This window comes from Diuraphis noxia, unplaced genomic scaffold (assembly GCF_037042655.1).
Source record: "Diuraphis noxia isolate RWA-SAM2 unplaced genomic scaffold, SU_Dnox_SAM2 contig0001, whole genome shotgun sequence".
Lineage (NCBI taxonomy): Eukaryota > Metazoa > Arthropoda > Insecta > Hemiptera > Aphididae > Diuraphis > Diuraphis noxia.
The window spans coordinates 22,089,161-22,105,631 of NW_028301711.1; the positions used below are offsets into that span (position 1 = coordinate 22,089,161).

The window sequence follows — 16,471 nt, forward strand, 5'->3', positions numbered from 1 at the left end:
ATAATATCAGCTGCGGGTTGGATGGTGATGGTCAAAGTTTTGAAATGAAACATAAGGTGAAACGCATTAGCTTTAATCTCCACTTAACAAGTTAATAACGTTTCTACGTATAATATTATGTATAATATGATATTACAGTGTGGGGTCTAAGTCTCGGAGTGAAATTATTTATAGGTCTCTTTTTAAGCAAAATACACTTTTAAGTTTTAATGTGGTATTATGATTTCAGTAGGTACCTGTTATAAGTATAATAGGTGCCATTATGACATTAATCTAGCATATACTTTAATACAATTTAATATTGATTGGTTATTATAAGAGCCTGACCAACATATTAGTATACTAATTAGTACCTTGATAGGTAATATGAAAATTATTTACATAACAACTGTATTAGATAAAAAAAAAAAAACAATATTATTTTGAATCTGTAGATTTTTAAAAATAATTTAAAAAATAATTTCAAATAAAACTGATTATTGTACGCTATATATTCCTTATTATTATTTAATCGTTGATTATATTTTTTGAATTACCAAGCTAAAACAAATCTATGATTTAAAACCTGAATTTCTTAAACGCATTTACTTCTAAGTTAAATCTGGAATTATTAGCGAAAACACATTATAAACGTTTCAATAGCCGCCTAGCCCACCATACAAATCCCTTAATCTCTGACCTATCATCTGTTTCTATTATCCCAGGTAACCCAACTAAAAGATTAAAAAGACAGTGGTGTCGTGACCTGCTAACCTAAGTGAATATATGTACAATAATAACCTAGCCTAAGAAAATCTCACTCATGTCGTAGTAAGTACCTCCACTGAGGCCTCTACAATCCGCCAAATCTGCCATTGTATATATTATTTTTATTTTTATCTTAGCTTCTATCATCATTTATTCTTATTGTTCTCCTTTGAAACAGATTGAATACAACATAATGAAAAAAGAAGAAAAAAAAATCTGGAATTGCAGCTATGGTAATACTTAACAATTTATATTTATAAAACTAGTTTTCTAATTTTTGGACTAATCTACCGCCACTCTGCGTGTCTTAAATACTACAATACGCGTGGAGGACAATAAAACCTATTGTATAATAATAAATTTGTACTCACATTTGGCTTTCTTCTTTTTCTGAGTCGTTGTACGTCTACAAAACCCGATTACGGAGAAAATCAAAATCACGACGACGATTCCGCCCACGGCACCAATGATTGCCAAGATCAGCATAAAGTCTCCTACAATGATAATTTGAAACGTAAATAATTAATTAAGGTACGACAAATATTATATTATATGTATTTAAATTATCTACGACACGAGTTTTGTGAAGACTTGTGAATTTAAAAAAAAATGGTTCGAACCGCACCTATAGTAAGGAGTTTTGTGTAGGCAATATTTAGACAATATATTATGCACATATTATTATTTTATAAGCAAAAATATATTAGTTTAATATTGATAATTATATTATATTAATTTATATTTATATTATTATGTCCAACTTTATAAAAATTTTAAAAAATGTTCATAAAATAACAAGACGAAGAAATAATAGGAATCTTAACTGGTTTTCAAAATCTTTGGAAGATAATATCATTGTTCTGTTTTATCAAATTTTTATAAAAAACATTCCGTTTTGAGTCACACACTCTCATAGATGTTAATAATATATTCTAATAAACCTTAAATAATATTAATTAAATAATAATTTTCAAAAACCTTCGTATTCAATAACACAATTTTTTCTAAATATTTTATTCGACTCAGTGTACGCGAGTAACTTACTTTTTTGCACCAGCACGATTACGGCCGAGTCGGACCCGTAGTCGTTGTACGCCGTACAGTTATAGGCTCCGAACTGTTCTTGTTTCAAGTTCCTGACCATCAGAGAGCTCTTTACGCCGTCGTCCGTTGGGTCTTCGAGTACCTGCACAAGTAAATATATTTTATAATATTAATCATTATCCATCATTTGTACATGATATAGACATTTATAATATTACACTGTCTCTACACCAATGATGGCGAATCACATTATACGGTATACTTAAATATAAATTAGTACAAGTGTCGAACGAGCAAAAATCCTTAAAGTTGATGACCTGTCTATTTACCAATAAAGACCAAAACTGAAGAATTAAGTATTGATAACAAATTTAGGATTATTATGATAATACCAACATTTGGAGAGTAACTCGGTTTTATAATATAGTAAGTAAAATATAATAAGCTTTTTGAAAATATGCGTTATATACCAGTGACAAATTAAAAAACAAATCAATTTTCAATTCGTTGCAATAAAATAATATAATGTTACCCCTAGGCCATATACAATTCAATTTATCACTGTAACAACTATAACAATTTAATGTTCCTTTTTTTTTTTTATTTTACATATACATACGCCACTGCAGTTTGCAGCTCCGTATAATGCCTACATCATGATAACATAATTTGATAAAGGTAACATCTACTCGACGAAAACGGTGCGAGACGAATCGAAAATACACGTCGAGTGATAATAATTACAAGTTTATTTCACGTTTTCGTTGTGTTTTATTTGCGCTCTCACAGAAACTATTACGAGACTAGATAAAAAAAATAAAGTTGAACCCAATGTGGTAATTTCTGGATGAAATGCAGGCGAGACATACGGTGGGCATTTGTCATTTACATAATATGTATAACATATTATAATAGGCTCATCTATTCTCTTATTAAACATTAATAAACGATGGCAGCAGAGGAGTAGTAGTGTTCATACAGATCCTCCTCTGGTGTCGGTTTAAACGAAAAAAAAAGGCTCATCTATTCTCATAAATATTCCTTGCGTGTACGTACGTTATCATATTTATTTTTGGGATTGGCTTAAAACGCGCAGTCGAAAATATGTGCGGTGTAATGTTTATTATATAGGAACGCGCTTTACACTCGCATAATAGGTATACCGGGCGATTCATTGAACATACTAATTATTTCAAAAAGTATCTATTTAAACGTTGTTAAAAAAAAAAAAAACATTTTTACATGATATCTAGTCGTTAAAAAATAACATTTAAAGTATAATGTGTAATATAATTTTTTTTTTTATTCTCAAAATTTTTTAAAGTTACAATTATGAAAATCCCAAAGCAGAATTTTTCCAAATCTTTCGATACATAAAAAAAGGGTGAGCAATTTCATCTGGCATATTTTATATAGTGATGGGACAAAGATATTGCTTTTCCCTTCAATTTAAATTACATGTATATCACGATAATTTTTTTTCTTTATTAGGATAATCCTAATAGTATAATTATATTACAATAAGAATAGAGGATATTAATCACTATGCATTTTCGCACAGTTACAATTTTTTTACTTAAACCAATTTTCACGCTTGAAAGAGTTTGGAGTTGAAATGATGACGCGATTGAGAATTTCACGGTTAAAATATTTAAGTAATTACTTATAGAAGTTAACTTGCATTTTGTCTCGATATTATGTTGCCGTGTTATGTAATAATTATAATTATACATTGTTATTTGTACTCGAATTTATATGAACACGTTTACCAATCTATTATTATTATTATGATTATTATGTTTAAACATCATCGCGGAACTCTGTATTTATTATACGGGTGTTTCACAAAGCACGCTCACCCCATTTTTTAAATAATTGTGTTATTGAAAATATATATTTTATTTTGCTAATGAAACCACCTCCACCTCCGGTTGGTTATACTGATCTAATACCGTATCCTCCAAGATATAGTGTGCACGGAATTCCGATAATTAGCATCCTGTCCCTCGACAATTTTTGCATTACGCATACAATATATAAGTAATAATAGTAATCATATAAAATAGCTAGTGTAAATAATATTGCAAAAACTACCTAATATTTGCTCCATATTCACAGCCGAAATTATCGCTATCCTAATGGCTACAGAGATTATTATCCAAAAAGCCCACTCCAAATTCATCATCCTCAGCGAATCACTAAGATCGATAAAAAGCTCACAAAACCAATTCGACCCCTGCGACATTGCAACTAAAATCCAGATCCAATCTCAACAAAGCTTCCATTTTGGGTAAAGAAATCACCATCATGTGGATATCTGGCCACTCGGGAATAAGAGGCAATGAATTAGCCGATGAACAAGCCTCTATAGCCATTAACAACAACGAAACTTTTCATAAACGAATATAGGTACTATAAATAAATGGCAAAGACTCTGGAACTTACAAAACACCAAATTAAACGAAATTAAAAGAAACATCCGCCGGTGGACGAACCCAAAACTCATCCGAAAAGAGGAGACGGTTCTTAACCGACCCCGCATAGGATATACCAGAATCACCCATGGTCTCCTTATGGCAAAAGAGGACCCCCCTATTTGTCAAACCTGTGGTATTGCATTAACAATAAAACACATAATAGCCGACTGCATAATCTACAACCAAGAACGAGCCGAACATAAGATATCATACAACCTCGACTCCACACTCGGACCTATTCATGAAAAAAACCTAGACATAATTAATTTTTTAAGAAAAACAAAATTGTTCAATCTTATATATAAAAAAAAAATGTTTCAACCTAAATAAATAACTTACAATTGTATCAGTACATTTATATTATATCATTATTGTAAATAAGTGTAACTAATGGCCTTTGCTGTCGATGTTAATATGTTCAATAAAAAAAATTTAAAAAAAATAAAATAGTGTAAAAAACTTTTTTGCCCAATAGCCTATGTCTACGAGGTAAATTCGTGTTGATAAAAAATCAAAAAATCATTATAATATAATAAACAATGCACGTTTTACATTAAGTTTTATACATGTACTAGGCAGGATGACCGCTTTTTGATTGCACGTATTATTATTATCATTAATATAATAATAAAGCAATCATTATTATTTCGTTGTATTACAACAACAAAGTAACATGTCATTATACAATTGGTCTTTTGAAGCGTTTTATTATTATAATCATAATATTCATTGTTTTCGTCGTCGATATCGTAAGAGCTGCAACGTCAAAAACGACGAAAACAACGCCCACGCAAAGAACACGGTTTGCTAGAGTTTGAACGTGAAACATTATTGTAATTCGTTGTGTTGACAGCCACGTTAAATATCATCCCTACTCATATTATTATATTTAAATCATATATACAGAGTGCTTAATATCAAACGAGATCGCCCACAAATTTTCCCATTAATAACCTAACCTAATATTTCAAATTTATATAAACATACAATATAATTAACTATAAAATCCATCATAAAATATAATACATATATTTCAAGATCTCGCGGAGATTCTTTGAACTACTCGAAAAGGAGTGTGGGAACTACTGCGATGAAAAAAACTTAAGTGTAAAATTCAGACCAGATACTTAGTGCGGATACCCGCAGCCTAACGAGTATTCATGAGTTATGATTTATATAAACCAGCGAGGTATTCAAACTTTTTCATCCCTCGGCTCGTTAGGGCGTTCACAATATTTTTACGGCTCCCAAATTATTATGAAAACTTGAAACAACACATCACAGATGCAATATGGCAAATATGTTATATGGGTGATAATATTATATTAACAGTGACTTTAGTACCAGAAATAAAAATTCAAATGGTCGCGTAGTAAGGCATGTCTTTTTCATTTCCATAATGATTGCAAATAATATCATACAATATTGGTGCTTTGACGCGGCAACCTTCGAAAACCCTCGCGACGCCCCTGGGAGTTTGAATACCTCTGATATAAACAATTGGTGACCGTTTATAACACTCTGTATACTTCAAGCATCAATACCATTCTAGAATCTAGATACATATTCCTATTATTATATGTAAAAAATAGGCACTTAGATTAATGTGTATATGGGTTTTTCTGAATCGTTCCGGAACAAAAAAAATAAAAAATAAACGCACACTTCGATAAAACTAAAAAAACCGCGTATTTCTTCGTTTTAGTCAAACCGCGTTTTTATGTATTTTTTTCCCCCCATTTTACGATTATTCACGAATTTCAAATTCTTATAACGCTCCGGCTTAGTTGTTCGAACGTTTCATCTTGCAAATGGTCTTTTTCCTTATTTTTTTGTTCGTGGAAAACGTGCAGTTTAATATAATAAATAATAATATATCGCGCCATCAAAGATCTCAAAAAATAGTTCGAAATATATGGTATTGTGAGTATAGTGTGCTTTTTGGAGTTAAGGTACTTATTATTTCTTATATTGGGGCGTAAAATTGCAGATATTCGGTTCGATACTCAAAAAATAAGCTTAATATACAGTTGTATACCTACTTCTTAATATAACATTAATAAGGACGAACGTCTAAGTAGATTTCGTGTGATGAATACTTTATTTTAATAATAATATAAGGAGATTATTTTAAAAGTACTTAAACCCTCTTATGTCGATACGTTTTTGGATATATTATTTTTGAAATTATTATTTAAAGTCATTGGTATAAAACATTTTGAAAAAAAATATTTTTTACAATGTTACTTGATATTTTTAATCGGATTTAATGGCAGCATAAGTACATTTTTAAGCAAATTATTTTATTAAAAATGAAAATTTAACCATCTAAGTAAAAAAGAAATTTTGAAAAATTAACTAATTAATTTTAATTACTTATAATTAAATTTTAAATGTAAATGTTCAGTAAATGTTGATACACTATTCTGCTCATCTTAATAATATTAAATAATTATTACCAATTATCTACTATTTTTAATTTCGATTTTTATGTATTAGAATTTCAAAAAAAAAAATAAAAACAGAAAATAATATTAATAAAAATGGAAATTTTTATTATATTATGTTCTGTTATGATTTTAAAGTGTCTAAAAATACATTTTTATAACGGTAGTATTTGAAAAAACTGAGTGTTTCGTCTTTCAAACAATCATTATGGAACCAATCTGCAAATTTAATATATTTATCATAGCGTGTTCATTGAGTTTCTGACGATAATTATTATATTTTATTAAACACCGCAGTATGAAAATTGATTATTTAGAAAAATATAGCGAACATTTTAATAGCCATATCTGGTATAATCGTTGTCAAAATCCTTTATCTGCATTCTACACTAACATCTTACCGGCACGGCCTTAGTACGAGTGATCGATGAGGAAATAATAAAAGGGGCACCAAACAAACACGAATAAACAACAACAAATGAACAAAGTAATAGAAAGCCGAAAACTCTTGTACCGCGAGTGCGATTATCGTTGATAATCGATCTGTGTAATAAGCTTAAGCCGATTTTTGGAAATGTAATGCAAACAACCGAATATTGATGCTACTGCACTTTTAATAAACCGTAATAAATTCCACCGGACCAACGAATAAATAAAAAACTTTTTTGTTTCGCAATAAATCGAGTAAAATTACAACAATGAGAAAGCGAACGTTTTTAAATTCCTTATTATTTTTTTAAACAATAATATTTGAAAATATCTCCGATGAAGAGAACACGTCATATACATAATATTATACACCAATAGTTATAAACTGCGTAGTTCCAAAGTTCCAAGTACAAATATGTATTAAAAATACATTAAAATATTTTTACTTTTTACAAACCTATTTTTTGTATGTACCATGTTTTATAACAAATTATCCTATACTAAAAGTTATGTGGCATTCTACAAATTAAAAAAAAAATGTTTACATTAATACGCATTAAAAATGTTGGTTCGTATAATAAAATATTATAGTATAGTCACGATATAGCCGAATTATAGCTTATTTACCTATAGCAATAAAATATCTAACAACCCAATAATATAATAGTAACGTAGGTTAATAAATACCTACGCGCGAATGGATTTTTTGTTTTTTTTTTTTTTTAATTTAAATTTAAATTTAAATTCTTGCTAATTGTATATAATCAAAAAAGTATATCTAAGTACAATCATATGCTTTAAATGCTACGTTTTGTAATTTTTCCATAACACATGTATACCTATTTTGTTATAATGTTTCTATTTTCTGCAGCATTGCATAAATACATAATATATTATTTTTCATTCGAGCGATGCGCGCTTGCAGTGACGTTTTAGGGCGCGTCTCACTATACTATATGACAAATCGAGATACTCACCGAATAATGTTTCTGATCGTTCTTGGTGCCGATTTCGGTGTTATGGTAAGTCCAAACTATCCGGTCGGCGACGGGCACGGACTTGGCGACGCACTCGAGCCGGATCGTTTCGGACAGAGTGCCGTACTGGACCAGAGGGCTGTCGATGATCGGTTTGCCCCTCATGGTCACCGAAGCCTCGGCGTTTACCTCACCAAACCCAGACGTGATGGCCCTGCAGTGATATCGGCCGACCGTCAAATTCGACACCAACACCGTCAAGTTGCTGGTCGTGCTCATCACCTGCAGCCAAACAAATTCCGGTTGTAAGTATATATATATAGGTACATTGTAATATTGTTTTACCCTATTTATGATGATATGCAGTCTACCTGCACGGTTACCTATATTCTATACACCAGTGGTCTATCCAAGGGGGGGGGGGGTCGGATCTGGATCCGCCCCCTCAGGGAATGACAGGATTTAAAATTCATTAGGTGCAAAATACCTTTTTTTATGCTTTTTACATGTTAAAATTATTTCGACCCCCACCCCCTCTTTGTAAAATTCTTGGGTACGTTCCTGCTGTATAGATTATATATAATGTAGGGTGCGAGTGGGTAATGATGAGAATGATACTGAGAAGATGTATTTTTATGGGAAAACAGTGGTGGCGCCAGAATTTTAGTATCAGGTGGGCCATGATGAGACAAAAATTTGTTAGAGGAGGGGCAAATATGTTAACTTGATATATTATACAAAAATAATGCCATTACATGATTAATGTGTTCATATATTCATATAAGTCATGGTTCATGAAATCATTTTCAATAGCTGATTATGATTTATCTTAAATTCAAATGTTGTGGTGGGCCACTGTAGGAAGATGACACTAATTTATATACAATATATTATGTGATCATCACATCGAAGAACACAGACAATTCATTTGAAATACTAACAGCAGTCGTAGGTAGCACATATACATTTTTTTTATAAAACTACCTATACCATGTATCTATAGGTATTTATAATGTCGTATTAAATAAGTTAACTTTTTTTCTATTATTATTATTAATAATACCCTCGGCAACATGGGCCATTGGGCTTACAGTGCGAAAATTATAAATTACAGAAACTACAGAAATAATAAAAATTGCATATAAGTTACATTAAATTTTGGATATAAGATTGGCGGCTGTAATGAATTGTATGGTGTTGGCAATGGTGATTGCATAGAGTTTCTGATAGTGATTGGGGTAGGCTGTGGCTTCTTCGGGTATTGTCGTAGGTTCGGCATTCCATGAGGACCTATGTGGTTGATGGTGAATTGGACACCGCAGGTTGTGCATGTCGGGAAAGTTAACTTTTATATTATTTAAATAATAATAATGTAAGGTTTATATTTCAAATTATTTAAGTTTTGTGACTAATAAGTCGTTGAGGTGGTTTGTTATTTTAAAATAAAATAAAATAAACTAGGTACCAAAAAAAAAGTTGAAAGTTTCATAATATGTTAGATATATAAATATAAATATAAATACGAACAAAATTCAAATTAATTTGATGACTCAAACAAAATATGAACTTAATTCAGTTTTGTATTCATATACATTTTAAACTTTTAACGATGAATCAGAGTTAATTCCAACTTTTGAAATAATTATGCTTTAGTTTTCAGTAGGAATTTAAATATAATAGTTATATATAGGTACAAATGATTAATGCATTTTATTCTGTATATAATAATATTATGTTATAGGCTGACGATATTACGTCTGATAGCAACCTTTCCCGCCGTTAGTCCGGATTTGCTTTTGACTGATATGCTGTGATAGGGATTAAAAAGTCATTTAATTTATGACCGAAATATTCACCACTATACGTGATTAAAACTTTCCGAAAACAATTAGGCTAAGTGATAAATACTTCCCAAGGGCCATCAGGTGTAATGATTGAGATGTTATAGTGTCATAATTCACAGTATAATAAAATATTCTACGAAATGTAGTTTAGGAGCGAAAAAGTTGAAAAGCGTTGTTTAACACTCACTTTTTTTGTTTTCTCGAATGTCCACTCGATGGTCGGTGGCGGATTGCTGTCCACGTCACACATGATCGTCACATATGTTCCGGGATCCGCTTGGACGTTTTTCGGTCGATTTTTGAACTGAGGTTTATCTGTGTGGAAAAAAATACAATATAAACTTTAATATCGGATAATCATATGAGATAGCCGCGTAGGCCTCCACAGTCGGGGAGGGTGGTGGCCAGAAGGACCCGTGGCACTGGGGCCCAGCGTTTCATGTAAATAATTATACTTCAATATATAGTAGAAAAACATCCGTTGCCCGTATTTAGTTGTATGCCAGAGGAAAAAAATATGATGTAGGGACCGGCCTGGAGATATGTACATTTTCTGGAACACTAACGCCAAGGCCGGATATACTAGTTTTATTTTATTTTTTTATTTGAATTAATAATCCTCGGCGTCTATGGCCATTGGCATACAAGGAGCTTAAAGTTAACAATTTTTAAGGATACAGTATTTACATATAGTATAAGCAAAAACAGATTATAAACTATTTAGAAGTTTGGTTTTAATTAAAAAGGTCATCATGTGATGTTATCACATGATATTTGATACCGGATATAATATGTATTATACCAACAGGTAACATGCAAAGAGAGAGGGGGGAAATTGGGCCAATAATGACATAGACATATATTGCATCATAATAATATAAAGTTTAAACTTTCGAACACACGAGCACTACAGTGTTCACCTCTGGACATTTAATAATGACTCGTGATTTTTATAAAAATATAAATAATTTAAAAAGTGTCTCATTATTTCACGAGATCTTAAATATTTTACTCTTCGAGAAAAGCGAATAATTTATAATAACAAATACAAACAAAAGTATATATAAGTGCTTACTCCCATAACTATTAATGTTGCTCATTACGTTTTAAATTATTTGAATGCAGGTGAAATTCTTAAAAACGTGTATATATCATTCCTTTTGATTTGATTTTTTGTGGATATTGTGTATGAAAGAGCATCATAAATAATAATAATAAGTATGCTTGAAAATTTATCTTGTTAGGCGTTTTTTATATTTTAAATATTGTTCTGAAATGAGTGATATATTTGATTTTTTTTTAAAATTTTATAGCATAAAGCAGTAATACGTAAATATTATTATTATCAAAGTCAGTTTTTTTTTAAATAAATAATAGTAGTAGTATTCAAGTGCTCTGGCTATTCAGGTAATGTTGAATAAAAATATAATAATATATTTATAACGACTTCGCGAACGAGACGTAGTCAATGAAATGACCTCATTCCGAAAGCTTTTATAAAAACCACAGCACCGCAACGTCATAAATAAAGACAATATACCTATTATTATATACTGCGATGGAGCTTGCAGTGTGACTGCACTAGTGCAAATACCAATGCTTGGAAAAATTTCAAAAAGTAAAATTCAACAAGTATGCTACAATACTACATTATGCATTGATTAGCATTTCTGAAACTGATGGATTTTTTATGTTAGCATGATGCCTTGGGTGAGGAGAATCATCATCCACAACTATATCGCTGCAATTCAAAAATCTGACATTTCAAAATTCGTACCTACAAGTGATTTGAAAATTGTAGTCACTCATTTGTCATATTAATCTATCGACATTAATAAATTGTAAAAATGATACACCAAATACAATAAATACTAGTTCCAATATTACATCTATTTTTATATTTTTGTAAAATTATTTTTCTAAGTAGGAACTGCAAATGTTTTAATAACTAAGAAACTACTCATTCGAATTTTTAACTAGATAAGTCAAGATTTTCAAAAAAAAAAAAAAAACCATCCGTTAAAAATAGTTTACAGCAAAAGAGAGGAGGGGGTTATCATTTCAAAAATTGAAGCATCATCATCCACGACATCGCCATTCAAAAATCACGTGTACGCCAGTCAGTTTGCAGATGCTTATTTATGTTACTGCGATGTACGTGAAGTCAGCCCGCCCCCCCCCCCCAACTTCGTGCAAAAAAAAATAAATGTAAGAGATTGCAAGCAGATAGAAAAAAAATACAATAAATCTACAGTATTGAAGTTTACTTTACAATTCGTTAGGCGGAAATGATCAAACGTGAACAATGATTTTGAATTTGTTGACATTAAGTCGGAGGAAGGGACAACTTCGTGTAGGTACGTGTTACAGCGCTATAGCTGGGTATATAAATTGTAGTATCTTTTAATATTATAATATTACTAGCTGAACCCGTGCACTTCGTAACCCGTTAAAAATCCTAGAACTTTCTTATATGGTTCATACTGTGCGTTAAATTCGTTTCATTATATCAAATATTTGTAACAATTTTTTTTTTTTTTTTTTTAGACAAGCTGAGAAGCTGATCACAACGTGTACGAGTATCATCCCTTGTCATTTTACTTCGTTCTTCAAGATTTGAAAATAATATTCTGCTTTTAATTTAAAAAAAAAATTTCAACCACAGTACCTATTATGATGAATAATATTTATTTTAATGTCATAAACTACATATTATATAGGTACAGACGCGTTGATACAAGCTAGGCTAATAAAATTATTATTGTTATTACTTCAAAAACCGCAAGTGTCAACTTTATAAAGAATTTGTGTAACTGTACCACACGACTGCAAGTTTCGGTCGGTCGTTTGTCGAGCTTAATTGGATCACACGGAACGGTATAAGTGCAATTAATACGACGACCAAGTCTATATAATATTATGTTACACATTTACACACGTGAGACGTATATCCTCGTAAGCGTATACATAATAATACCTTATGTGTACAGTGAATATATACATTATATATATATAGACGCACGTCTATGACGGCCACGGTGTCGCCAAATTTTGAAAAAATTCGACTTCCGTATATAGTTTCTGTCGACGAAAACGATTCCGAATCGAAGATGAACCGCAACGTTCTAAATTTTGCACCCATGAAATGTTGTCCACCACTTATCAAATTTTTTAACACCACACAACGTGGGTCGGATCACAGCACAACGAGACTGTTCGACCTGCATTCTCGATTGGGCATCGAAATTACTACATCAAAACCGCCTCAGAAAAAATATGCCATCCAAAGTAATGATGACTATATTGTCTATATTATGCGATATGTTCTATGCAGATTAAAATATGTCTCGCTCAACGTGTTCCAGAACTAAATTGATATTCGTACGAGTATAGATTTCAATTAGGTAACTATTACAATTATTTGTTTATAAATATCTACCCACTATATAAGGATAAAATCTTATATGATTATTATATAGATATGAAGACTTCAATTATTAATTAAAACTTATCCATTAAAATGTATTAATTTGTAAAAATTAGCGAAGTGTAATAAGTACCCACTACTGCGTATATATACATTAAATAATAATGTGTTTAATTTTTAAATGTTTTTTTCCCCCCATTAACCGACATTACATACAAGAGGCTAAGTGTGAACAATTCTAGTCCTCTGCTGCCATCGTTTATTGATTTATATATTATACATTCTGTGTAAAGCCGTAAGCCGAGCTATTTTCCTTAGTAGGTCTATACGTACAAGTAAGTAGTTGCTCGGAAATTTCGCATTAAAATTCCAATTTAGATTAACAACGTTTTCAATTGAATTTGAAAAAATATAAATATTTTTACCAAACAGTGTAATGGCATACGAACGTTGTTGTTTGAAAACAACATAATAGTACTTAAGCATATTGAAGATTTCTTTAAAATCAGAATTAAAATAAATGGATTATAAAAGAGAAGAGCAAGCATAATGGTTTCGCTGAATCACTCTGTATAATATTGTCTTAGTCTGCCGTGTCGATAAAACAAAAACCTATTAATAATGTATAATATTATAATGCTTGATATCGTCTCAATATTATTGTTATGGCAGCATGTCCGGTAATTGTACTGTGATGGTGACTGGGAAATGTCACGGTTTCATGAATATATATTATTATTATTATTATTATTATTATTATACGATGGGTCTTTTCCGAGGAGACGTTTGAGCGGGGGACTTGAAAAAATTGTCATCGCTTCGTAGTCACGTCGACGTGTACTATAATAATATGTATACAACTGTAAGGAATAAAAAGTAACGATACTAAAACTCATCGTCGCGTCTCGAAAAATCGGGCGCCCGGGAATTGGGCCACAATTCACCTTTTTTTTCAAAGGCATACGGTAATTGGGCCACTAAAATTTTATATTCATTACGGGTAGGCCCGGTAATTGGGCCACTAAAATGTTATATTTATAATAGGAAGACCCGGTGATTGTGCCACTATTACATTTTAAATTGTAATAAAATAATATTTGGGGGTGGAGTGCTCGAGCGGACTAATAAGGCGTCTGTTGCCATGCACGCAGTCGCCGGTTCGAACCTCGGTCACGGGCGGCATCGCTCTTTGGGCATTTCGCGGTGTCTGGAGAGAGAGGCCGCCGCCCCCCAACCGGGCATGGCAGAAACCTACGGGTGCCCATTCAAAATTCTGCCAAAAATACCCACGTGCTTAAAACCTACAATACCTTCCCCTACAGTTCCCCCAGGCTAATTACCTCAGTTGTCGAAGTCTAATAATAATAAAAATAGAAAAAAATAATATTTAAGAGGATGTCAGCGCACTATTTTTCTATCTCTGATCCACGCACAACATAGACAAAACACATTTGCGCAGAATCATTTATTCTATGAATTTACAACATTATTTTGTTTAATTTTGAAAGTCAAATAACAATGAAATATAAAATCGATGTGTCATTCCCTCAAAAATATTATTATCTATCTTTTTTGTAATGAGTGATTTTACTCTACGATTACTTAAAAATATAGAAAAACTGATTCTGCGTAAATGCGTTTTGTGTGTGTAACGCGTGGGCCAGAGAGCCTTTGTATTATATTTTTATATACCTATTAAAAAATATTATTTTCATATTATTTATTTTTTGACAAACTTTATGGTCCTTATATTTGTAAAATGAGTATTGGCATTCTTTATAAAAATTATTTCATATTTGACTAATTTTATGGACCTATTATTGTATATTAAATTAGTTAATCTGTATGTAAGTATTTAAAAAAATATTAATTATTTGACGAAAAATATTTTTATAATATGTTTAAACAATAATAATTAGTTAATAAACATTATATATTCGTATTAATATAGCGTGCTATGCTTTTATGGGCCAATCTCCGGGTACATTTTAAAAATATAGATTTAATTTGTGGCCCAATCTCCGGTAAGTAAAATGTAAACAAATATTTTATACGAAACCGGTAGTTAAAATGTGGCCCAATTCTCGGGCGCCCGAAAAATCTACCGTAGGTAATCATTATGCATTTTACGCGATATACCAGCTGATATGAGGAGGGGTCTCTTATCGCAGAAATATGGAATTTTACTATTTGTACAGCCTCCATGTTTTGATGCGTATGCCGAAACACTGTGCTTGGGTCAGGTTGTAAACGGACGCGGACCGTTTGGTCGAATCCACCAAAAATGTGTTCTGTTTGGAGAAACAAGTGATTAGTAGGTTTATAGATGTGTAAATTATATGATTTATGTAATGTAATTACTAATTCCATTGAAGTAAATAGTGCATGATGATCAAGAGCGTAATTCAGGAGGGATGAGTAGGGTGGATAGATCCCCCCCCCAAAAAAACTTTTATTTTACTGCCAACATTTTATATTTGGCGGTGTAGGTTATAGTATCAGGCTTACACATTTTGCTAAAAATGTATAATCCTACCCCTCCATCTCCTAACCAAATTCTTAATTATGTCACTGCAGGCGATGATGTACATTGTCAATTGAAAAATTCACATAAAAAACGTCATAATGTACTGTTATTATTTTAAATGATATATTGGTATAGTAATGTTGTAATAATAAACAGTCAACATCAGTAGTTATAACCATATTTTTATGCAAAAACGCGTGTTCACGTCAAAGTTTATACTGCAGGTTTTTATCATATACGCAACTAAAAATAATTTCACTCGCCACGCTTTATAACGGTATAAATGATATATTATCATAGTAGTGTTATCTATTATATATACAAACGGGTTATTCATCTTTTGGTCAAAATCATTATTACCTTCGCCCAAACGAAACAACCACCCCTAACAATACTGCTGCTGGTATATACCGCGAGCATTGCGAGCAATAGCCGAAAAGAAAATCTCGCTGTGTAGGTGCACCTACATATGATGTTATTGATGTTAATTGTTAATTACACAGTAACTAACGAACATTTTCAGCCGTTTCCCTCTAATCACGAGTATATTGT

At 31.4% G+C, this 16,471-nt stretch overlaps 1 protein-coding gene across 1 annotated transcript in view; it reads right to left on the bottom strand.

The window, feature by feature from the left end:
* rst (irregular chiasm C-roughest) overlaps positions 1-16,471 on the bottom strand; it is a 266,079-nt gene that overhangs the window by 68,177 nt on the left and 181,431 nt on the right. The window contains exons 6-9 of the mRNA XM_089215933.1: positions 10,153-10,280; positions 8,122-8,403; positions 1,792-1,933; positions 1,119-1,241 (exon numbers count right to left, since the gene is read on the bottom strand). Coding sequence (XP_089072059.1) covers positions 1,119-1,241; positions 1,792-1,933; positions 8,122-8,403; positions 10,153-10,280 — 675 coding nt within the window. The remainder of the gene's footprint in view (positions 1-1,118; positions 1,242-1,791; positions 1,934-8,121; positions 8,404-10,152; positions 10,281-16,471) is intronic.